The sequence below is a fragment of the Copadichromis virginalis genome, linkage group LG22 (assembly GCF_057382275.1).
Source record: "Copadichromis virginalis isolate Kocher_CV1m ecotype Utaka linkage group LG22, C_Virginalis_male_GT1.1, whole genome shotgun sequence".
NCBI lineage: Eukaryota > Metazoa > Chordata > Actinopteri > Cichliformes > Cichlidae > Copadichromis > Copadichromis virginalis.
In genome coordinates this window covers 11,272,281-11,297,378 of record NC_140638.1, presented here as the reverse complement: position 1 = coordinate 11,297,378, position 25,098 = coordinate 11,272,281, and the positions used below count along the sequence as shown (strand labels likewise).

Here is a 25,098-nt window from a genome sequence, read left to right as displayed (position 1 = left end):
CCCAAAAGACCTCCGGTAATTAAATGTAATATATACAAATCCAGACTAAGCATAGAGGCAGTCCGTGACCTTTTTCTGCATGGAACATTAAAATTACAAAAGTCAGCAGCATGATAAATACAAAGCATGCGTTAATCATGTGCAGCAGCTATCCGCTCATGACTCCTTCATCCTTTCAAGCCCTTGTTGTTTCCTGTCTGATGGGAAACGTCGAGAAGCACTGTGGGGTCTCGAGGCGTCTCTGCAGGAAATCCACAAATGGAAATGAGGTTACAACCATCCCCCCTGACACGGACTTGCATGTCAAATCTCCTGTGACCAAAGGGATTTTGGGCAAATGTTAGGATCAAGTAGGTTTTAATGTTTAAATGCCTGAGAAGGGGGTAAATGAGTTCACTGCGTTTGACCGAACAAGAAAGGTTGCATTGCTGTCGGGTCAAACATTAGGCCAAAAGGGAAATCCCTAGTCTCGTATTAACAGTGAGGGACCCAGAGGAATGAAATAAGCCAATTACTTCATGGACAGAGTCGTGTCTAACATCTCGCTGAAGCCGTGTACACGGACTTTATAAAATTAAAGCGTGAAAAGCGATTGTTGTGAAAAGTGCACCACGCTGGTTTATGAGAGCCACTAAATTGCTCTAATGGGAGCACATCAGGTTACAATAAGAAGCATGTTTCTTTCTTCATGCTGCTTTCAATGGTGCTCGGCATTATAGCTAGTGCATCCCTGTGTTACTCTGCATGGGGTAAGGTTTGTAGAACTGGTTTCATCATAATATCGCATGGATTGTCAAATCAAAGCTATTGTAACAGAAAGATCTGACCAGAGGAACTAAGTAATCCAAAACAGCTTGCTGCCTCACGGGTCAAACTTAACATAGCCAATCCACAAACTTTGCTTTTCACATTGTGGTTTGGCAAAGGTCAGTAAGCATCTTCTTGCGTTGGGGTCATCGGTGATGGGGGTAGAAAACATTTAGAGCAGTGCATGTCCGACCAATGGATGATTGACAAGTCTTAAAGAAACATAAATATAAACTTTTCTTCCCCATTATAGTCCAAGCCGGTGAATTCTGGACAGTCTTGATTTTTGCTTTAGGGTGAAACAAGAGTAAGAATTTAAAGTTAAGCAAGTGTCTATTTGAGGCTGTATTTACACACAGCAGTGGGTTGCCAGTCACAGGATCTCCCTGTACAACTCCTCCATCCTAGTCACTGTACACAGTGCAATACTTACACCCTTTTGCACATTCTCTACTGTGAAAACAAATAACAAAGTTTACAGTTTAGGGTAAAATGTCAATCATATATATTTAATCTCTGTAATATTCTGCATATTTATAGTTGAGCTGTTTGTATATATGTTAGAGCTATTTCTTACATTTTGTAACTTTATAATATATTGTATTATTTGATTTAATTCAGTTTGTTACTGTCCTTATTGTCTTATAATAATAATAATAATAATAATAATAATAATAATAATAATAATAATAATAATAATAATAATAATACATTTTATTTATAGGCACCTTTAAGACCCTCAAGGTCACCTTACAATACCACAGAACAGAAGCAACAATAAAATATAATAAAACAAAGCAAAATAAAATTTAAACATAAGGTAAATAAAAAAAAACAAGCATGAAGATATAAAATCAAGTATAAAAGCGGAGCACTGTAAAAATGGACTAAGACAGATCAGGTGTATGCAATTCTGAATAGATGGGTTTTGAGATGTGATTTAAAAGTGGTGAGACTACTAAAGGCTCTGAGTGTCATGGTAGTCAGAGCTGAAGAAGAGCGAAGTGAGTATGTATGGAGAAGATCAGATGAATATGGAGGAGCGAGGTTATGAAGTGCTTTAAAAGTAAGAAGCAGGATCTTGAAATTGACATGGAGGTGAACTGGAAGCCAATGGAGCTGTTTAAGAACGTTATATGTTCAGTGGATCTAATTCTGGATACAATATGAGCAGCTGTACTTTGAACTAACTGCAATTTATGGAGAGATTTATGAGGTAGACCATAAAGAAGAGAATTACAGTAATCTAAACGAGATGTGACAACAGCATTGACAAGTATGGTAGTTCTGTTTGGAGTGAGTGAAGTCGAAGGCGGTTAATATTAAGGAGAATAGGAAGACCGAGTGATATTATTTATATGTGCTGTGAAGGAAAAAGTGCTATCGAGGATGACACCAAGACTCTTGACCTGAGGGGAGGGTGTGACAACAGAATTATCAATGGATAATGAAACACTTCTTGTTGGGACTTTAGTCAGTTTTGATTTGGTGCCTGTTAAAATGAATTCTGTTTTATTGCTATTAGGTTTAAGAAGTTGGAGCAACTGTAACCACATAATTTGCTTAGGGATGAATAAAAAGTATTTCTCAAAGGTTTTTGCTCTCAGAATTCTTGACTTGTCTTCATCTACTTCTTTGGCACCACAGACCTCTCCTGTGTTGTCTGTTGTATCTTATATATATAGCACCATGGTTATGGAGGAACGCTGTCTCGCTTCATTGTGTACGGTACAATTGCACATGCTTGAAATGACAATAAACCCGCTTGACTTCACTAGACATCAAAGGATATGCTTTTCCAAGATGGCTACAGTGTAAAACAATATTTATGCTTTGAAACATTCCAAACTTTTACACATTTATGACTCCAGTTTGCTTACCTCCATCTTTAGAGCAGAGGTTGAGCAGGTTGTGGACAGTGTCCATCATCTCCTGCTGCTGTCTCTGCAGTGCCGTGCTGTTTCCTGTGGTCCGGCTCAGCTGGGCTTCCAGCTCTCTGATAACGCCGCTCTGCCTTCCCACGAGGTTTTGGAGACTTCCCTTTTCCTGCTTCAGTGTCTCTAACTCCTCACGGTGTCTCATCTCCATCTCTAACATCTTCTCCTCTAGGAAGCTGAGGGGAAAAGCAAAACGAAAGAGTTTATTATGGAACATGGTGAAGTTGTTAATTATTATTTCCTTCCAGGTCATCCAACGTCTCTGGAATTGCATTTGTTTTCACAGGATTTAAACTGATCCACAGTTGTTTGGCAGTTTATGCTTTAATCCTGCCTCTGATTTACTAGTTATGCAATACATATCAGTTTCATTTATTTGCAATTATGAGCAGGGATCAGGTGATTAAAACATATTTATTTAAATTTCTTCATATTTGACTTTTGGTTCCCACTGCGCCGCCTATGACAGACACCCAAAGTAATTATAATCAACATGTGGCAATACTCCCCTCACTATCTCCCATGAGGTGATTAGAGAACTCCAATTCAGGAACTTTCCCTGACTAAAATACAAACAATGATGTCTGTAGGGTTAGTTGCCATGTTTTCCTCACACAGTATAAACATGTGCTTCATTGTTCACTTTGCAGGCCCATTTGAGGTAAGTGAATACGCTATTACGGAATCTGAGCTTTACAATCTAATACCTCAAAGATGATAGAAGTTGACATCAAATTCATAATCATATCCTCCCTGCAGTTATAAGATCGGTAAAGGAAATACATATGAGATTGAATAATGTCATAATTGCTTAAGCTTAGGAAAATTGCTCTCGGAAATCTATGTCCATAAGCTTCAAGCATAACTGAAGTCTGATTCACCAGAAACTATGCTTTCAAATGGCGATCTTTTTTTTTTTTTAAGTGATTGTCTCAGTCTCTGCAGATATCGCAGTGAGACCTATGGACTGAAAAACTACATCATGTAACACAATCCCGCAGGACTAATCACTGTAAAGAACATGGTTTAGAGTTATGAAAACATATCCCACAGCAATATTTTAATTGCTTGATTTTGCAACAAATACAAAGTGGTCCAAAACGGAAAGCGAGGCTTCGTGGGGTTTAGTTGGATCTACTGAGCACGAAGAGAGTATGAGCTTCTTATCATTGCTGCTGTTTACATAACTAAATATTATTTTGGAAAATCTGCTAACAATGTCAGAGAGCGCTGGTAGTAAGCTTTTGATTTTGTTTATGCAATCATGCAGCAAACAGCAGCAGCGAGTGAAAAATGTTTAGTAAATTTGCTGGCCTTTCGCCCATCGATACATCATCTTTATTACCTCCGGTTTATCTTCGGTTGCCAGTCTGTATTGTGTATTGTGTGTTTACCTGTTCTTGTCATGCAGCTTGCTGATCTCATTGGTCTGGACCATTAATTGCTTCTCCAACTTGTTGGTTGAAAGAGAATTTTCCAGCAGCTGGATCTCAAGCCTTGATGTTTGATTCAGAACCTGCCACGGCAAAAAAATACGGAATACAAAAAATCAATATTATACTTTGTTAGTCCCAGTAATCATAAATCAGCAACAATGTAACAAAATGTAAGATAAACCAAAAGCACTTGAGAAAAAAAACAAAGCACTGTACATTCAAGCCACACATAAATCCCCAGCTTTGTTTTCATTTTGTCAAGCCTACACCTAGAACATGGGAATATGTAGAACATATTTATCTCTACTATGTTTATACTTAAAAAAAAATTGTGAGCAGTTATCGTTTTAGTGCTTTTGTAACCAATGACGTACACAATCTATTGCAATTTGCAGATTATTGCCCATAAAACAATAAAAATGAGCACAGCTTGGGTGAAAACCCATTAGGTGATTCAGTACGTTGAATAAATGAGCTAAAAATGACCCGTGCACTTACTTTTCATCACCTTTTACTCAAAGGTCAACTTTACTCAATTTTCAGTACCCAAAGTACTGAAAGTAATCGATAGGCATTCATACACCATCGTTATTGTCTTTGGCCAGTTTGCCTTTTCTTTTTAAGAAAAAATGTGTAAAATAGTTAGTGAAGCACAGGATATACCTACACAGTGTTATTATAACAATTCACTCAAATATGTAGGCATTTGAAAACATTCGAAAGCATTTTTTAAGCGTTACCTGAGTCTCAACATCAGTGAGCTTGCGTGTTTGTTCAGCAGTCTGAGAGAGGAGGTTGGTTCCCATTTCCAACATGGCTGCAGTGTGGTTGTGGACAGCACTCTGCTGCAGCTGAGCCATCTCTGTTTTCATGCTCTCTTTGATGTAGTTCTCAATCTACAGAAAAAAAACAAGGAGAAAGAAGCAACAGATTTACACCCAAAAAAGAAGACAGTGGCATACTGACACTGGTGATTACTGACGGACATCCAGAATATACCATCCACTGTGTATGTGAGGATACACTCATATAAATGAAAAAAAATCCCAACATCTTCACCATCCAGGTTTCTTAAGTTTATCTAGAAAAATACACACATACTTTTTATTTCATATTACTTGAAAGGAACTCGATTGAAGAATGACCTTAGTTCATACAGGTGCACAAACATGCTGGTGGTTAGCTGATGCCTGAACAGATGAATAGATATTAGCCGAAGCTTGTCTGGATAGAAGTTTTTCCTCCTTATCTCCAAACTAGTCTGTGCTCCATAGCCAAACAAATGACAATACGGCGGTAAAGGTTTAGGTTCTCCTATAGATTAATTACATAGATCACCTGGATTAAGAATAAACTCTGAATTCTGTTATAATTAGGAAATTTCATGTTTTTCTTTTGGTTTTTTAAACAGTGAAGAATATAAAGGTATGGATACAGGGTATAGGAATAATAGCAGGTAGCCAGAAATCCACCAAGAAACTTGTGTCCAACTGCGGCCACGCACAACTGGCTAAAATCTACGCACTTGGCTAAAAATCTGTCAGATACAAACAAGGAGAAATTATGCTACATGCTACAATGCATATACTTCACATACAGTTTATATTGGTGGGCATAACATTTTCAGAAGTGACAGAAATATCTTTTTTATCTGTTTGTATAATTCAATAGAAAACATTTATCCTGCAACTATTTCCAGTAAATGATTTGTATGCAGATAAAAAAAAAAGACTTTTTTGCTTTCATAGCAAATAAATGAACTGCAATATTTTAATCAATCCAAGACTGATGGATAATAAAAGAGAACCGAGGCGGATCCCTGTTGCTCTTCAGCAGACATTGCCAGTTCTCAGCTATTGGTGTGGCTCTGCCAAGTTGAATTAAGCGTACAATGCAATATCCTCTGTTGGCGACAATATAGAAGTAAAATTAAACATTTTTGCAGGCTGGATTTCAGACATAATATGGCTTCATCTAGCTGTGAACTACACAAGACTGATATAAGTGTCACTTTTCATATAACCTCCAATGGTCTGGCGTCAAGACATAGAAAGAAAACAAGGAGTCTGGAATTTGCAAAGTTCTAATAATGATGGATTATTCTGGCTGATAATGAACCACAGACTATGACTGAGAAAAGGTGATCGGTAAATCTGGAACTCTATGGTTCGTGTGATGATTTCATACAATCATAGACCCCGAGTCTCAGGGCAGTGAGAGGTTTGGCACAGCTTAAGTCATCTCGGAAAAACAAAACGGTATTGAAGAGACAAATGACAGAAACCTAAGAACAGCTATCACTTCACGGTTTGTCTCAGTGTGGCTGAATCATGGCTGGACCTTGCGAGGGTCATAAGTGGAAAGTACCAAGGAGAAAAGAGATTATACAAACACGCCCATTCATGTAAAATCAGCACTTTGGAAGCTGTAAAATAGGTCTATGTGGGTGTTGGGTTATTTAGATGGTTTCTAACCTCGACTCCAGTTAAATGCAGTGTTTTTTCTTTTACTGACTACCAGCAGAAACTATTGTCGGCAGTAAAAGCAAATAGTTCTTTCCACTGCCGAGCTGAATTTGTGTCACTCAGCAGCAAGATTGGGATAGTGAAAAATGGGTGTATAACGAAAATGCAAAGGTTTTATTCTGCTAAGATAGAAAAAAAAACAGGGAATTAAAAAAAATGAATATTCAGCACAAATAATTTGGTTTAAGCCTTCACTCAGTGCTTATTGCTGTTTTAAATGTTCATTCAGTAGTAATGAGTAGTCACAGAGGCCTAGAAAGTGATTCCATGCAACTACCGTTTACTAGGGAAAAATATGTATTCCCTGATGAGTTGGTAAGTAGTTGCTCGAAGTTGCTGGCCTTCACTGGATGAAATCAATCACGAAGAAGGTGCTTAGCATTTACTCTCCAAATGACAGTGAAATTTGAAAAAGTGTAAGTAAAACTGGTGACCGTTTGCCTTCAAAGTCAAAGCTGTGCCTTACCACTGTAACCAACACATTCCAAAAGGTCCAACTTTTACTTTGAAGGTAACGGTCACTTTTTTCAGTTTGTTTGCACTTCTCTCACTACTGCTTGACGAGTACTTTGTGAGTATTTGCAGACAAGTTGGCGTCTTCCAAGCAAACTACTGGCGAACATGGAAACCAGCCAGCAACCCAGCAAGCCAGGACGTTTTTTTGGTGCAGCATCCTATACCTTTTTATCAACTTCCTCCATCAACCACTCAGCATCTTCCTGCACTTCTACCTAGTAGCTGGTGATTGGCAGAGGGGTCACTGATTGGTCTCTCAGCCTGTGTGAATGAGGCTTAGCAACTGGTTTCAAAGGAACTGCCACCAACCATTTAGCTGATACTCATTTTACCCTCACAACCAGTGGTTGCAAGATGGTCATCAACTGGTCTCTGTGCCTTTATGAGTGGGGCCTAAGATCTGATATACAGAGCGATCTAAAGAAACCATATTAACATTAAAGTGATTATATTAGCAGGGGCTTTTAAAGTTTTATATACTTTCAAGTGAAAAATATTACTTAGAGCTATGTACCCCTTATAACAGTAACATAGGCAGACTATAGACAAACTTGTTAGCCACATTAAGGTACAGGTCATCTCAGGTCAAAAAGGTTAGTAGAACATATTTGTCTCTCACCAAAACTAATTAGTCCACTTTCATAATTATGACCTTAAGTAACTTCTAATTTCTAATAGTTTAATACTATTAGAGCCTTCTTAATTTCTTCTAGAAATGGCTAAATCTATCATCTCTTTTCAGATAATCATTGTTTGCTAAGTGAGAGTCTCATAAACACAAGTTTATGTTTCCCTAAGTGCTACTTTACAGAAGTATTAAGGTTTTATGGTGGTGTGTTTGGCACAAGCTGACTTCATGTGGCCTGCCTGTGACTTTACTAATTATGCTCCGCTCCATGACATTCATCCTTCAGTGCCTTAAGTGCACTCTGTACCCTTTGCATGCACAGACTGGTCAGAGTAAACAGTTTATGAGGCACAACTGGATGTTAATCACCAAACAGGCTGTTTTGAGCCCTTTAGAATGTAAATGACAGGATAGAGACTTTAAAAGCAACTGTTGCTGATAGAAACGTTCTGAGCAAGCACATTTTCATACCAAGCATAACACGCAAAAAGGTTGGAATGGCATCATGTCAGACATCCAACATACGGATCCTGCAAATAATTATGGCAGATCTACTGAAATACCAATGCTTGAGAGCCAGGCACAGGATAATCCCTTTAAATGATACTCTCTGTTATGATTACTATTTAAAATAACTTCTGATCTTCTTCTAAACAATTGCAGTAGCAGTGCAAAGAGACACTGTGAAAGTAAGAAACTGCAGGCCTGGACTTTTTAAAATACTTTCCAGTGGAGCTTTGTCACATCTCTACTTATCTCCAGCTCTTTGTGCATGCAGGGAGGTGATGGTAATGGTGTTACTGGGGCAGCCTGGCTTCTGGGATACATCCCTTTCACTCATGCCTGGATGCATTGCAGGCCACTTTAACAGAGAGAATGGGAGTTATTACTTACCATGATCTACCCCCCGCATCAGCCCTTCCCAATGTATCACAGGCCTATTTGCTGGCTTAGACCCAAAGCCAGCAAATAGGCTCCACTTATGCATTCTTATCGTTCACTGACAGCGGAAGGTGAATTTGACACCACTCTTTAAAATCCGGGTCTATAATTCACTCTAGTAGGGCTTTAGAAGGTGCTACCCTGACTTACTGCAGGCCACTTTCTGCAGCTGTATAAAATAGGAGAAACTTCTGCCGTATCTTAAAAACTGTCTAACTCGGTCACTCGATTGTTTGTTTTAAAAGCCACCTTTAAATGGTTTTAGGACCGCTGTCTTAAAGTCTGTCAAGATTAGATGAGTAACAACTCAGACTGAACTTGTAGCAGATCTCTGTGACCTTTGCTCCAGTGGCCAGCATCCAGAGATTTACTCAATTGCTGCCACATTTTTTGTCCTCTAACAGGATGTCATGTGAGAAAGACTGACATAAAATAAATAAGAAACAAACATAGGCCCGGCATGTCAAAGTAGACAGTTTCATCAGGCAGTTTTAAAAGAGCTGTTTGCTACACCACACCTGTAAATTACTGAATAATATCCAGGCTTATATGCAGTGTTCTGTGACATAATTTTCTGCTGCAGCAAACTTTATTTTAACAAAGTTATCCTTTCCGTGGACTGTTGTAAACTTGCATGAAGAATCTACAACTACAACAAAAAACTACAACTGGAAACTCAACAACACTGTAGTTTGATCCTATTTAGTTCACCTTGTAGATAAGCGCTCTAACAATATAATGAAAGTTAACAACTTCCAGAGTGCTCACTCATCTACTTCCTGACAGACATATCAGCTAGCTGCAACCACACAAACCCATCCATTGCATAAGATGAGTTGTCATGTTTACTGAACAAATGCTTGGGGTATATGGTAAATCTTATTAACTTTTTGAATCAAAGTTTTTTGCTTGCAGAGAGCTGGAAGTTTCTACATGTTGCTTGTGTGGTTCGTACTTGCGTTGGTGTAGCTAGTCACTAACTGAGTCGTTAACTGTGTCACTCCCTCCGCTCTGGCTCACACAGACTATTTAGGTCTTGCAGTCACGTACCCGCTAACTATGTGATGTCAACTTGTCTGCCATTTTGAACGTGTTGCAACATTGGATCAAGTGAATAAGGCTTCAGTCAGACAGGATGAGAGAACGGCCCAATATCATATTGCAGCAACCAGTCAATTCAATGGGTATTCTGACCAGTTGGTGATTGCTGGAGGTTGTTGCAGTCATTCTGATATTCATTCCAGAAGCAACAGTCACACAGCCCTATAGATTGGTCAGTGACCCCGGTAGGAATTTTGGGTCTTGAGAGAAAATACTTCCCGTTAATATCCCAATGAAACCTCCTTGATATAGTCACTAGCAAGTTGCTACAGACTAAATATGCTGACTACGAATACTTGCTGACCACTAGTTGAACATTTGTGAAACTGTGCAAGAAATGGAGACCATTTGCCTTGAAAGTAAACACCGCGTCATTTGAATCATGCAAATTGCAGTGCTAACGCACAACTTTCACTTTACAGGTAAGCATTCACCACTTCGGGTTTGTGTTGCAATTTTTCATGTTTCACTTTTTCTCAGTGTACCGTTAGTTAGCACAGTTAGAGTGTTTGCAGACAAGGTATCATCTTACATGCAAACTACTGGCAACTAAGCAATCTGTTAACAATCTGTTAACAACCAAAATAACCAAAAGGAGATTTTTTTGCACCACATCCTCTTTGTGACTGATTTCGCTCAATGACAGCCAGCAACCACCAGAAACCTCTCGATAATCCATCTGGGAATATGCATTTTTCCTTCAAGACTGGTGATTCTATCATGTTCAATATGGTAGACAGCTCTTGAGCACTGTGTGTGAACCTCTATAGTTGATGAATAAAGCACCTTTCAAGGCATATGTCTTACACAAAAAGCAGAAGACTGAGAACATTGATATTAACAGCAGAACCTCTAGAGGATTGCTGCATTGGTTGGCACCTTGAGTGCATTCACTCAAGTACCTAAACGAAGCACAAGTAAGGCTGGGGAAACTTGCATTGAGTCGAGACTGAAGAAATCACTTGGATTAGGGATGAAATGCTTCTTCGACTGAAAATGCTCCATCCAGACTACAAAATCAACTTTCTGGAATTCCCTCACCTGAAATATTGAGCATCGATCAAGGCATTATATTTTCTACTCCACGGAGTATAAAGTAGAAAGCTTAAAAAGAGAGGCAGGGGGACTTCCCATTTCAAAAACTGTGGAAGTGCCCTTGGTGCAGAAGGATTTTATAGGTCAGTATAGACTTCCTGCAAGGAGGTAGTTCCCACAGAATGTATTATTTGTGAAAGTCATGCCACTACATTGGAGAAGGTCTGTAAGCAATACAAGAAAGCAAGTAAACATGCTGATGGTGGATAATTTAGAATAGGAATAGGAGTGCGCAATGAATTGGGTTGTCCAAACCCTCTCTCAGCTCTCTTGATCTGTGTGAATTTGGCCATCTGAAAAACAACCAAGTGCCTGCCAGCACCTGCTTGATCCAACACTGCCTTTTCTTCCCCCTTTATATCTTTCTTGCTTGTTTTCTTCCCGTTTGTCAACCTGTCAAGACAGTATTGATGCTAATCTTGTTGTGGTTTTGTATTTCCAAGGACATAATGAAACATGTGTACACAACTTTAAGTAAACCAAGCTCTTTATAAATGATTAGGTCAATTATAGTGCGTAGTTTGAAGTACCCAAAATTGCTTGGCAGGTTCAGACGCACACCATTTTTCAACCTTCAAAGGTTTACTGTCATGATGGTTTGTCAACAGGGCAGCCAATAAAAGAAAGTGAGATTTTCTGGCTGGTATATTCAAGGCTGGGTGATATTTCTTAGGAAAAACAAATCAGAACTTCTAACCAGAGTGCAAAAGTTTTAAGCCAAATTGAAGTTCATATTTTCCACATTTTGTCAGATATTCTTAAACTATACGACTTTGCATATCATTACTCAGTGTTAACCATTCAAATAAATCACAAACACAGAAGGGGGAATATACATAATACCTTTTGATGTGGGGATTTTTTTTCCCAAACAACTGATGAGATCTCTGTGTAGATAATTTAAATGCTTCAATTGAAATGAGGCTTGATTTTCAACAAGGTCTGGGTAAAATTCTGATGCTCTTAATCACGATTTCGAAACACAAACCCGAGTCAAATTTAGATTTAATACTTCTTTTGATTATGTTAAATCTGCAAAAAACATTAAAACCCAAGAAAGAAGAAAACCCGCTTGTGTTGCTCTTGTTGCTTTTAGTCTGTTTTTTTTTTTGTTAGTTTCTTTGAGACATAAATTTTGTGTAATCTGTGTTATGCTTTCTCTTACGTGAATGGTCAAACTTGGAAGGACCTTTTAAATCAAAGTCTGACAGTGTTATGTCTATAACACATACATTCAGTGATAAACTACTAGAATATACGACAAAGAAAGTCTTTTATTTGTCAGAATGACAGATTGAGATATAAAAATTGCAATGTTGGCATTGTGTTATGAAAAGCACAGATGGACAAATACGGTCTTTTGACATAAAATAGAGAGACGGACATTTTAAAGCCTTGAACTTGAGTTTTGTAGCACTTGTGTGAGAACATCCAAGAGCAATGTTTGGTTTTCATTTACTGATTTTGATACGATTATACAGACACTGCTTGTTTTCATGAGGAAAATTTATTCTGGAAATGAATTTTCAGAGTTGCTCTGCTCGGTGCTTCTTTAGGACTAAATTCCAGTGAAACTACACATAACTCAAATCACTGCAAAGTGTTAGACAAGAAACATAAAAATATCATAATATCTACAGGCTACAACTCCTATAAAACCGAGAGAACAAGCTCATCTCATAAAATCTACGGTAGGAACAAGCTTTTATTATTGTTATTATTATAAATTTAAAATTGTATCTTTAGGTCCTTACTTTAGGTTACTGGCAGTCTGTCGCAAAAACACACTTTATTCTCATTTCTTTAGCTGAATCTATGAACAATGCCAAGATAGCACTGCTTGACAGCAATATAATAGTATTTTTGCACCAACAAGGCAATTCCCAAAAAGCTATTAGCCAAAAACTTGGCGTATCTGAGCATGGTGTGTAGTGTGTCCTTAAAAAAGTTGAGGACACTTGACAAGTTCAGATCAGTTGATCCATTTATTGTTCGAAGCCTAATCAGAAATGGCATCAGTGGAAGGGTGGCTATCAAGAAGCCATTCTTAAGGAAGAAAATGCTGAGGTATGCCAAATTAAGTAAAAACTGAAATTACACAAAAACCAGTCCCCACTGAAAATCAATGGCAAGCAGTCTTGCAAAGATCAGGAGAGAGGTACAACAGTGAGTATCTACAGCCTTCTGTAGAATGGGTCTGAAATGGTTTAGAGCTGCATTTCAGCCAGTGGTGTGAGGATATTGTCAAAGAGAATGGAATTATGCACACAGACAAGTATCAGCAGATTTTGATTCATGATGCAATACCATCTGGAAAGCATCTGATGCCAATTCAGTAAAAGCATCCCAGAGTAGAGAAAAAAGACAAGAAGAAAGACAAAAGAACACCATCAGTCATGTACTGACTTTCTCAGAGCCCAAACCTCACCATGATTGAAGCAGTATGGGATCACCTTGATAGACAACTGGGGAGCTACTCCTGCAGAGTACTTAAAGAAATTACATGCGTGAGACAGTTCTAACATGGGAATTCTTTTATGCCAAAGAGCCTTTATTTACTGCATGATGGACATGATTCAATAAATCACTGTACCTAAAGAAATGAGGGGTGGTTCAAGACAGCATTTAATGTATGATTCCTAAGTCAAGCAGATGTAACAGTCGCTATTAGAGACAAAGCATGGTTTCTTTCAATGACAAATGTAAACAAATACAGTGAAGGAAAGTGTGCATATGAATGTATATTTTCATAAATACTCCAGTTACATTGGTGCTATCTAATGTCAAAATGGTCCAAAAATTACTCCAATTAATTTTGCTTATCTAGCCTTATGGGAGAGGAAGTTCTTGCAGTCATTCAAGACATGGGAATGCATAACGAAAAACAAATAAGCAAACAAAGCTGGACCTGCTACCATTCATCCAGATGTCTTAAACTGGGAGCACCAGCAGAGGGACAGTCCTGAGATATTGTGGCTCACTTAGTCATCCAACATGAGAAGCTTTCCTCAGGGACACATCTGGACAGGAATGCACCCTTTTTTAAAAGTCTTTTTTTGTGTGTCTATGCTGCTGGCCATGTCAGTCTGCCCCTTTACTTAAGCACACAGGGATCACAAACCCACCATCCCATGGAGGAGTCTATTACGTCCAAATATTTGAGATAGCATTCCAGTATACCCTCAAAACATCCCAGCAGGAGATTCCTCTGCCAGACAGTTGTAGAAATATATGAAAGGGGGCATGTTTTGTTTTAATTTCAGCCATGACAGAAACCTTACTACATACAGCGTTGTATGTTAAACCTCCTAGTCAGGCAAAACCTCAGGGAAAAATGGTTCCAGTAGTTTGTGTGCCAGCCCCACTACCTACCAAGCTGGGCGTCTTTTTAAATCAAAACGAATGAGCCTTTAATGACAAGGGTTGTTTCCTTCAATGTCACGTTCGTGTTTATCTTTCATCCTAACATCCCATTAAGCATAGACTCCGGAGTTTATAAACTGTTCCTATAGTTAATCACCACAGTGTGAGCTGAGCACGGCCTCCTTCACTTTCTCTTTCTGCCTCCCTCCATCCCATATCTGCACATCTACACGTGCTTGCATTTCCGAGTCTTTCTTACAATCTTTGCTTCGCTTTGATTTTAATACCGAAGACACAGAGACACTATCGCACCAGGTCCAGATTATGTTACTGTTCAGTCATTTTGCACGCTTCCACTGTTGCTAACACGCACTGTCAGTGGCTGCACGAGGCACTTCTAAGTAAGTGAGGCCGAAGTAGACCAGCTAACATGCACACATGAAACAGCTTTGACCCGAAGTTTACCACATATGTTTAAAAGGACGTGGACGCTGCTCTTATCGACGATGTGCAGCTAATGAGCAGTTTGATCTTTGGCTTCGGTTGACATGTTGCATGTTTGTGCATCTTGATCATTAGCTGCTCACGTGTTTGATGTTTTTCATAGAAAAACTGCAGTACGAGTACATTTGTACACACATTGAAAGGTTCTTGACATAGCATGTCATTGGAATTACATCACATCTTTTTCTGTTGTGCAAGGTTGCTAAAGAAAACAGAAGTAGAGAAAAGGATCATTTAGAGAAGTGCACACTGTGTGCATTACCTGTCTAATTCCTGGGTTTCTGTGTTCAGTTTCTGTTTGTTTTTGAATTTCATAGGCAGCGGCACTCAAGACATGTCTATAAACAAAAGCAAAAGCAAAGGATGGATCAAATGATTTCAACCAGTGCAACCAAACATAAATGGTCATGCTCAAACAACAAAACATCTTATCCATTTTTTGTGATTAGTTTGAGGGCTTAAAGGTTCCAGGTACTAAATGGACTGTAAAGCAATAACACTGTGGAAAAAAAAAAGAGAAGAGGCTTTGTTTTCTTTTTGAAAGCTGCCATCTCTGAGGACGTGAATGAACTTTAAACCTTAACTGTTAAGCCAACATGATGAGTACCACAACGCTCAGAAAAACTGAAATATGAACATCTAATCTTGGAACCGAACTCCGTCTGGTGCTGTTGTAGGACTGAAAACCATGAGAAAGCCACGAATCTTAGTTGTATCATGGCAAACAATGATAATTACTCCATACAAGGTAGATTTTAGGAAAACAGTGACATCACCCATTCTTTTTTGCAATCTGTAGCTGTTACATGGGCAGGGATAGCTCAGTAGGTAAAGTGGTCGCCCCATGATCGGCAGGTCGGCGGTTCGAATCCACTTAACGGCTACCCTGAGGTACCCCTGAGCAAGGTACCGTCCCTACACACTGCTCCCTGGGCGCCTGCTTAGTGGGCTGCCCACTGCTTCACTGAGTGAATGGGTCAAATGCAGAGAAAAACAAGTAATTTCCCCATGGGGATCAATAAAGTATCCATTATTATTATTATTATTATTAAAAGTTATATCTTCATCCTTCCCTTAGACGAGACATCATAGACATCATGTATCACTGACGTGTATACATTTACATGGATAATGTGAGTGCTGTTTGACAGCATGTGTCAGCTTCTGTTCCAGTTTCTGCACCTTGTGATTGCACATGCCCAGAGAAGTAACATCTCATATGATCCTTCTCAGACTATCGGCTAAGCTCAAGGTCATCTCATCCAAACACAGGCGAAAAAACAGGCTTGTGCAGATAAAACAGTGTCGTGCACAAACCCGCATGCAGAAACGGACACGAACGTGACACACTCACGCGTGCAGATTTACTAACGTCCATGTCCAGGCCTCTGGAGGATTAACCTTTCCACCTCAGAATCACAGCAAACATGTCAACTTAAATAAACTTCTGGAACTATTTGTAACCATTTGTATTTTCGTTGTAAACTCAGACCAACAAGCACATCCATCTTTTCAATCAACAACAGATTTCTAAGTTAGTTCCTGTTAGGTCACCGTGCAGCAGCGCAATTTAGAGGTAGTCTGTCACTGCACCGTTGCTGCAGAGGGGAAGTACATGAAGAAAAATGTTACGCTACATTTTTTCCATCCCTAAATGTGTGCAAAGTGCTTTCTCTACCAGTAATCACAACACTGACTGCTAAAATCCACCTGTACTAATCATTACAGCCAACTGTTTGCCTAAACCAAAAACAGCTTGATGCTTCAGGCTGACACCAAATACAGCAGTGTTTTTACAAGGTTTTCCCCTGTAACACGCACTCGAATAACAATGTAGCAATAATAAACAGTCCTAAATGAAGGTCCAGATTTCTATAAAGGTCAGAATTTGGTGTAAACAACATGAAAGCATGGATTCATCCTGTATTATATCAGTGATACAGGCGTGCTGCTGGTTGTGTAATGTTGTGGGGGATACACTTTGAGGTTCTTAGTACCAGCTGAGCATCTTTTAAATGCCACAGCCTATCTGAGTACTGTCGCTGACCTTGTCCATCCCTTTATGACCACAGCGTTCTCATCTTCTGATGGCTCCATCCACCAGTATAAATCTCCATGTCACAAAAGCTGAAATGATCTCAAACTGCTTTCTGGAACATAATGAGTTCACAGCTCTCAAATAGCTTCCACGGCAACCAGATCTTTGGGTTGTTGTGGAAAATGAGATTTGCAGCAGCAGCCCACAAATCTGCAGACAAAAAAGGGTCCAACTCGCAAAGGTGTAACTGAAGAAGTGGCCAGTGAGTATATGTATCAACATGTTTGTATGGGTTTTGCATTGTGAGCACAGAGAAAAAAATATGTAGGACTAGATAAATTAAGTATAGACTGATTTTTACAACATTTATCATTTAAAGTGAATTTATGAATTATATAAAAGAGCTATTTCCATGTCAATTTGGGTGGGTTTTTTTGGTGGGAGTGTGATTAGCTATAGTTTGGTGTAATGCAACAAAGCAAGTTCTAATGAAAATCTAAATCAGTATCTGCTTATATGTAATGTTGAACTTTTTAGAGCCTTTACTAGAAAGAAAAAATCCAATACACAGCTTGCTTGCCTAAAAGATTATTCGTTAGAGCCTCTTGTTACCGTACTTGATTGAATACTTAGATTGTGTTTTAAAAACAAACGAATTATGCGTTTTAGGCGTGTGAATTGCATACTTGGTGCAATTCATCACCAAATTCTGTCATGCAGCAGGTGTTCCTTATCAGCTAATCGACAGCTCTGATAGCAGCGTGACCGAAAGTACAAACAGCTAAAACGACCAAAGAAAAGAAACATACTGAAACAGTCGACGGAGTCATTGATTTTATGAGGACTCTTGAGTTGCACTGTACGATGTTTTGAGGGTGTTATTGTTTAACAGCAGGGAACATAAGAAATGTCACAGGGTAACCCACTTTACTGACTTTCCTCTACATGTCTGCAGTGAGTGTGCCAGCTCCAGCTGTGGTATTCTGTGAAATATGAGAAGTCTGGCTCAGGTCCCCGCTAACGCAAACACAACTCTGTACAGGGTTACGAGTGTCTTTGCTTTCAAAGCAAATATTAAGATTTGTGGGTGCAAATGTGTCTGCATGTGCGTCTATATCTTTTCGTGCATGTGCGTATTGCCACTAGCAGGCTGAACAAAGTGTCACACCAATCACAGCACTTAAAGCGATAAACCGAGACCCGACTCACTTCATGTGCCCAAAGCGCCCAAAGAAAACAGAGGCAGGTTATAAACAGCCTGCCCTTCTGAATTGCTCCAGACTGAATTCCATCAAGATGTGTGGGTCTGAAGATGTAATTCAATACGTTGCACAATACTCAGAGCAGCTCGCCTCCCTCACTCGCACCACAAGACAATAAACGATTAAATAAATACGTGAAGTAATGCTCAGATGTGACACAAAGGGCTTAAGAACAAGTGGCTCACATCCTACCACCATAAGAACGCAACAAAAACAATGGAGACAACCATTACTCATTTGAAGATCTATGTAGGCCACAGTGCGAGGGAATGAAGCTGTTTATGTTTTCTTTCCTACTATTCCGAGTCTGTCCCAATCTTCTTCTGTCTTCTTTTCACCGTTATGCGCTTCCTGTCAACAGTTTTCTACAACTTGGCCTCACTCTACGGCCTTTTCTCCTCATTTTGGAGCATCTGACCTTGATTCTTGTGTTTCTTTGCTTTAGAATCCGAGAAACACACAATCTGCAAGGCTAACTCCAAGCAGGGTGAAACGGCGCTGCCCTCTGGAACCTCTGGAAGGCTCCCCAGCGTTGACAAACAAAGACATCCACTCAGAATGCAACATCTGTCAGGGAGAGTCAAAGAGACACTGGAGGGAGAGCCGGCCTCAAAGGCAGCATCTAAGGCGGCTTCAGGAATTTTTCCTCCACTTCACAGAAATATCTACGGGATTGAAAATTATCATAAACGAAGATCAAACAACACAACTTAGAGTGAACTTCCAAATTGGATGAACACAAACTGAAGCATGTAGCGAGAGCATTCAAATTCACAGCGTATCCTTATTTTTCATTCTGCGGCACATTGCCAGAATCAGCAATACAAGAAATTGATATTTTATCAGTTATCTTTTCCTGGAAACAAACCAGTTGGGAAAAAAAAAGAGAACATCTGACAGATTACTGCAAATTCAAACCGAGTTAGACGTCTTGGGGCATTCTCTGCAAACAGCTCAAATATCAAATATCCAAACAGAGCTTTGTTTTTAATGCCATATCAGTTCCTTTGACCTTAATCAAACTTTGATTTACAGCGTACGACCTGCATGAACCGAAGTCTGGAGGAAAACAAATAGCAGATATGGGTGAGTAATATTATCTATCATCTGCTCTGTTTATCAAGAGTCATTATAAAACAAAAATACAAAAAAAGATAACAGGCAGCTCTGCGACTGAAGTAAGCTTAAACACACTCGTGATTTGCTGCAGGCTAAAATAACAGCACATTACATTACTAACCGTGCACTTACATCGACCATAATGTCTAATGTTCCACTCTATCTAAGTTGTTATTATCTCATATTTGGCTCATAATCACTCAACCTTAGCAGTGGCAAAGATGCAGACAAGAACCTTTTTGCTTTTGGCAACTCTTCTGACAACAACTTCCACTCTAGTACTAATGGCTTTCACTTGTCTGCCCAGAATAATATTATGTATGGTTGTTCTGTTGGGAGGCAAAAAAACAAAAAACCTCTTATTTCAACAATTTTATAAGAAAATATTTAAATACCACACTAGAATAAAACCTATACACATACACTTACCTTAAAGCTGATATAATCTGTATTGCTGTATAAACAATGGCTCTGTGATGGTCTGTCAACCTACCCCATATCTTGCCCCATGACAGCTGGGATAGGCTCCAGCACCTTTCACCCTAAGTTGAACGGGTGGATGAATGGATGACTTGGTGTTATTAACTCTAAATAATTTCCCAGAGCTTTTACAAATATTGAGATATAAATAAGTAAGGAAGTAAAGTTTATTTCTAAAGTGCTTTTTACAGATATATCTTCACAAAGCAATCCAAAAAATAAAATATAGGAATTAAGGAAAACAGCTAACTAAAAACAGGTACTATCCATAAGAATCTCAACAAAAGGCCTCCTTGACTAAAAGGCGTCCAGAGAGTCAGCTAAACAAAGTTGGAGTTGGAGGCTATTTCATAGTCTCAGTGCTGGAATTGCTTCTGACTTCATTGTTTGGTTTGTTTCTCTTATGACTCTTCTGGTCCTGGCAAACTGCTGTTTAAGTAAAAAAAAAAAAAGCTCTAGTTAAACCGCTTTGTTCTTAATGTCAACTAAAAAGCAGACTTGCAAAGTTAGCAAAGGTGAACATAATGGAGCGTTTAGCAGCTGAAAAGTCAGATATGTCCCTCTGAAGTTGGTGGTGACCATTTTAGAGCTAAAAGGAATCTGAATACAACCTCTCATCAATCAGATGGCCTGGGGCTAGACTTCAGACTACCTCCAAATTTTTTTTAATGATGATTAAAAGTAATAATACGGTATAGCATATGTGCGTGACTTTTTTCACTGTGTCCAAGTGGCCAAATCACAAGAGTACCTACATTCGTAATACCTCTAACGACCAAATGAAGAAAAATTAGCACCATTAGAAGAGTGAGAGTGCACGGAAACATGAGCCTATAAGAGGAAACTCTCAATTTATTTTACAGATGCACGAATGGGTGCCAAGCTACAAGCTATAGCTACAGTGTTTTCAGTGGGGATGTCATAAATCCTGCAAGCATTTAGCCAAATGTATAACCTTGTAATTAAAGCAAAATAAATCCTCAATAAAGTACCCACCTGAGAGTAATTCACTAAAATGAATGATGGAAAAAGAAACCAAATGGTAACTTTGTATCGCTGCACTAAAGGAAACTAGACAAATTCAAAATGGACTGTCACATTACCTAGAAATGTACTGCTTCATTCATGTGACTTTAAAGAGACATAGGTGTACAATACCTGCCTGGCCAGTATCAAAGCTGCCATCATGTTCGCAGCCACCGGTTAATTGAAATACGACCTCTGGAAAAAACGGGTGAGTCTGAAAACAAAGCGGTACGGCTTATTGAGCATGACAAAACCGCTAAATGCCCCCTTTCCCTGAAAATCAGAAACATTAACAGTGTTGAACCCCATTTTCATGTCCGTGTGGAAATACTGCGGCATTGTTGTAATGTTTTTCCCTGCTCCCACGACACGCAGAAGCAGAAAGTTCTCTTTCCTTTTCACTTACAGTCAAAGCACAAGTGCAACCAAGAAAACCCTTCTGGAAGCTGTTATTGGAGCGCCCTTCTGTAATTTCTATGGTTTCCTTTTTGCAAGTTTAGAGGTCCAGAAGGACAAGACTTTTTATTCCTTGGAGCATTTGCCCGTCTTTATGTATCATCCGATTGTTAGCTTTGGACAACATTACGAGTGAAAAATAAACTCTTATAGAGGAAGTCACTACTAAAATAGATAGGTTTCCCCTTGGATCCCCAGGCACACTGTGTGGCCTTCTGACAGCATTAAGTAGAGAAACATATTCACTCTTTCTCAAATGAACTCCCAATATGGAAGGGAAACAAGCTGCTGCCCACATGTTGGTATATCCTCTAAAGCACTGTTTATGCAACGCAGTCAAGTTCGTCAAGAGGCAGAAAGATGGGAATTTCACAGGGATAAGACACCCAGGATGGTCATTTCCCCTCCATGTTCAACAGCTTAGTTTGGCAAAGGCTTCTCCAGAAACTTTCTGCAGTTTCCACAAGAGGGGGAAATGAGAAGATCTTATTACACTTCAGTGCACCAAAGAACACCATCTGTTGTTAAAGTGCACTAAAAAACACCAGTTTCATCTTTTAACATGTCAATAAAGCTGAGTTTTGGTATTGATCTAAGTATGTCGCAACACTAAATATTGGAAATTGTCGAACATCAAAATCTTATTAGCTCAGTCAATATTTTTGGTCATTTCAGTTTGTATATCAGTTATGAAAACTTGCCTGTATCCACACTCTATCGAACAACCCAAAAAAAAAGGGGGGGGGGGGGGGGGGGGACTCCAAACACAATTTAAAAGTAGATGCTGATAAAATGTAGCTTTTAAAAATGTTTCCACCACCAACAAAACTCATTTTATGCAATGAGTGCATATTTAAATCTGGCTCCTGGTTACATTTGCAATCTTCTGGCTTCTTTATTCCATGACGGCTGCTAACATTTAGTCGAGGTGAAATTGTCCTGTTGTTCCGATAGCATTAAGATTTTGGGACAGCCTGCTTGAAGAAAACATTTTAATAGGAGGTTTTTAGAACATTATGGCCTGTATATGTACATAAACGGTAGGAGACCTTATGGCGAGATGACACTGGGAATCCTTTTTGTGCCCTAAATTGCACAAAGTTATAAGCACGAGATATTTTAAATCCCAAGAAGATCAACTCATACTTAGGTATTTCAAAAATAAGGTTTGCTGCATTGACCAGACAGTTTATGTTATAAAAGCTTCAGAAATGGAAACGTTAGCTTGCTGCTGTTTGATGCTAAATGATTATGTTTGATGTTTGTGAGACACTGTGGTTGAGATTTATATATATTCAAAGTTTCATTGTGGAATTTTACAGGCATACACTGGATTTGGATTGAAAATGGACGATTTTTTTATGCACTTTGACGTGACATATGGTGACATATGTTTGAAATAAATAAATAAATAAATAAATAAATAATAATAAATAAAGCTGACTTGCCAGCATAAGATAACAAAATCTCTTCTAAGCTGTAACCGTATTGCATTCTAGCAAGGAACTAACTAATAGCAAAAACACCTGTTTATGAGATATGGAGAAAATTCGAAAAAAACTCGTACTTTACCTTCCTGCTGCATATTGAGTATGTATTTTAGCATTTTGTTAGCTTCAGTATTCTGTATCACTCTGTGTTGTACTAAGATTGGCTGGTTTGTAACAGATAGGTGAGTTGCTGCAGCAGGTGCATTGTGGGAATTGAATCCTGTGAAATGTCTGATGTACTGTCCCAGTTTTACAGCCTGTCTGATAAAGGATTTTGATCTATACTTGTTTGGTTCTTCCTTGTTGGCAAACACCTGTTGCCAACAAGTTGCAGAGCGCCCTCAGATGGACAGACTATGCAACATCAACACTTGTAACATCACTGAAGGGTGTTTCTTCTCTATTTTTTTTTTTTCATTTTCAGCTATTGCCCAATATAAACCCCATTAAAGTACAAATCAGTGAATAATTAATATCACTGTGGACAATATATTTGGTAAGAACAGAAAATAAAAGTATTATAGATAAGTGTCAAAAATAAAAACACATTTGCATACCAAACACAGTCACCTACCTGTTGTCTTTTATTTTCTCTCCATTTCTTGTTTTTTGTGGGGGTTTTCTGCCCGTGTGTTCCTTTTATAATTCTGTGAAATTCTGGTAAGAAAGCTTATCCATGGCTCTTCACCTTGCAGACAGGAAAAAGAAGTAATCCTTGAGCAAACACGAGCCACCTTTGACTGGTTAGGAATGTTATCCGGGTCCATATACTTTACCCTGGGTTGACAAAGGTAAGATCTCAGGCTTAAAACACTTCCCCAACAGCTGTTTGCTACATCACTCTTAACTGTCTACCCCCCACACTGGACTGAAAGCACAGGCACAGGGTTGCTATCTATAATAATCTTCTCTGTCCGTCTCTTTCATCAGGGCTGGTTGGAGCAACATCAGGGCGAGCTTTCTTTTAGACAAGCAGTAAAAAGACCGGCGTGATTAAGATAGATAGACTGACTGAGACGCTTAATCTTCTGTCCAATGAAAAATGTTAACTGCATCCTGATGTTCTCCCCCCCATGTAGTGCAATTAGCGTGAATTACCACTGTGTGTTTAAACTTCCCTTATGAAATGACCAAGAGCTAATTCCTCTTTATTTCTGATACTTGTTTTTTCTGCTTTTGTATTTAAATTTACAGTATTTAGAAGATACATCAGAAAATTCATGATAAGATTGTCTTTGGTCCTGCACGATAAACTCCTAGGTGTCAGGAGAGAAGCACAATGGCAGTAGTGGTGCTCTCTTCCTTACATCTGAGGAGAAAGTTATTCTAGAGGTCCCATTAGTCAAACCTTCAGTGCACGAATGCTGCCGTTGTGTTTTCACAGGGTCCCTTGTACTGTCATAGACGGATGAGGTTCACTGAGCAAAGATAGAGCTGGTATTATTATAAACCATGGCCTTTCTCTGCACTTAAGACACAGACAGAAACACATACACAAGTTTTCAGACATTTGACTACTAAAAGTCTTTTCTCATTTTTCCTCCCTTTAATGGTGACTCTACATAAACAACTGTGACACACAGAATGCTAAATGTAGATAAAGTCAGTAGTAGCGACAAAATCCTCTTGTGCTATACCCAAGTTGGTTTGAGACGCATTTCTAAGTTCTGTAGTTTCGTAAGATATTCTGAATTTGCTGGAGGGTGGAGTAGCCCCCAACACTACCTCCCTTAATTACGAACTCAGTCAACATCTCGCTCTAGCAGACCGCTGCCACTACCTGGTTAATTGATGAGAAATGACTATTTCCTCCAACTCGTGGAGTGAAAATTACTTTCCCTGAGAAAACGAAAAGCAGACGCAGCGTAGCTCTGAGAGCTTTCGAAGGACATGTTCATTGCATACAAACAGATTAATCGGTGAAATTCAGCTTGATAAATTCCCCGTTACACTGTGATCCATGAAATCCATCAGTTGTTAGCTGTGCGCGTGTTTGACTTACAAACTGCGCAAAATAAAATAAGCCATCAGCTTTTAGGTGTTGATGGCAGACTGGACATGCTAATCTTATTTGGGAGCAACAACACTGTAGAAAGAGCAGGAGCACGAGATCCTGTGATGCCAAAACTGAAAGTTTGTTTGTTTGAATCGTGTATTCATTTCAGAGAGACGGTCTTGGGCTTTTCGGAGACACAAAGCCTGAAAAAGCAGAGTGCCTGCCAAGCAGTATCAGATATGGCTTCAGAATTCGCATCTTATTAACATATTTGAACAAAACACCTCACAGATCTTCAAATTCCCATTAAAAGGATTTAATTTAGGAGTTATTTAACCAATAAATTCTTCCAATAAAAATATTCACATAAAACTTCT

At 39.0% G+C, this 25,098-nt stretch overlaps 1 protein-coding gene across 1 annotated transcript in view; it reads right to left on the bottom strand.

Annotated features, from left to right (window-relative positions):
* Positions 1-25,098, bottom strand: part of angpt1 (angiopoietin 1) — a 56,992-nt gene that overhangs the window by 30,138 nt on the left and 1,756 nt on the right. Inside the window, exons 2-4 of the mRNA XM_085445715.1 lie at positions 4,921-5,076; positions 4,139-4,260; positions 2,688-2,920 (exon numbers count right to left, since the gene is read on the bottom strand). Coding sequence (XP_085301841.1) covers positions 2,688-2,920; positions 4,139-4,260; positions 4,921-5,076 — 511 coding nt within the window. The remainder of the gene's footprint in view (positions 1-2,687; positions 2,921-4,138; positions 4,261-4,920; positions 5,077-25,098) is intronic.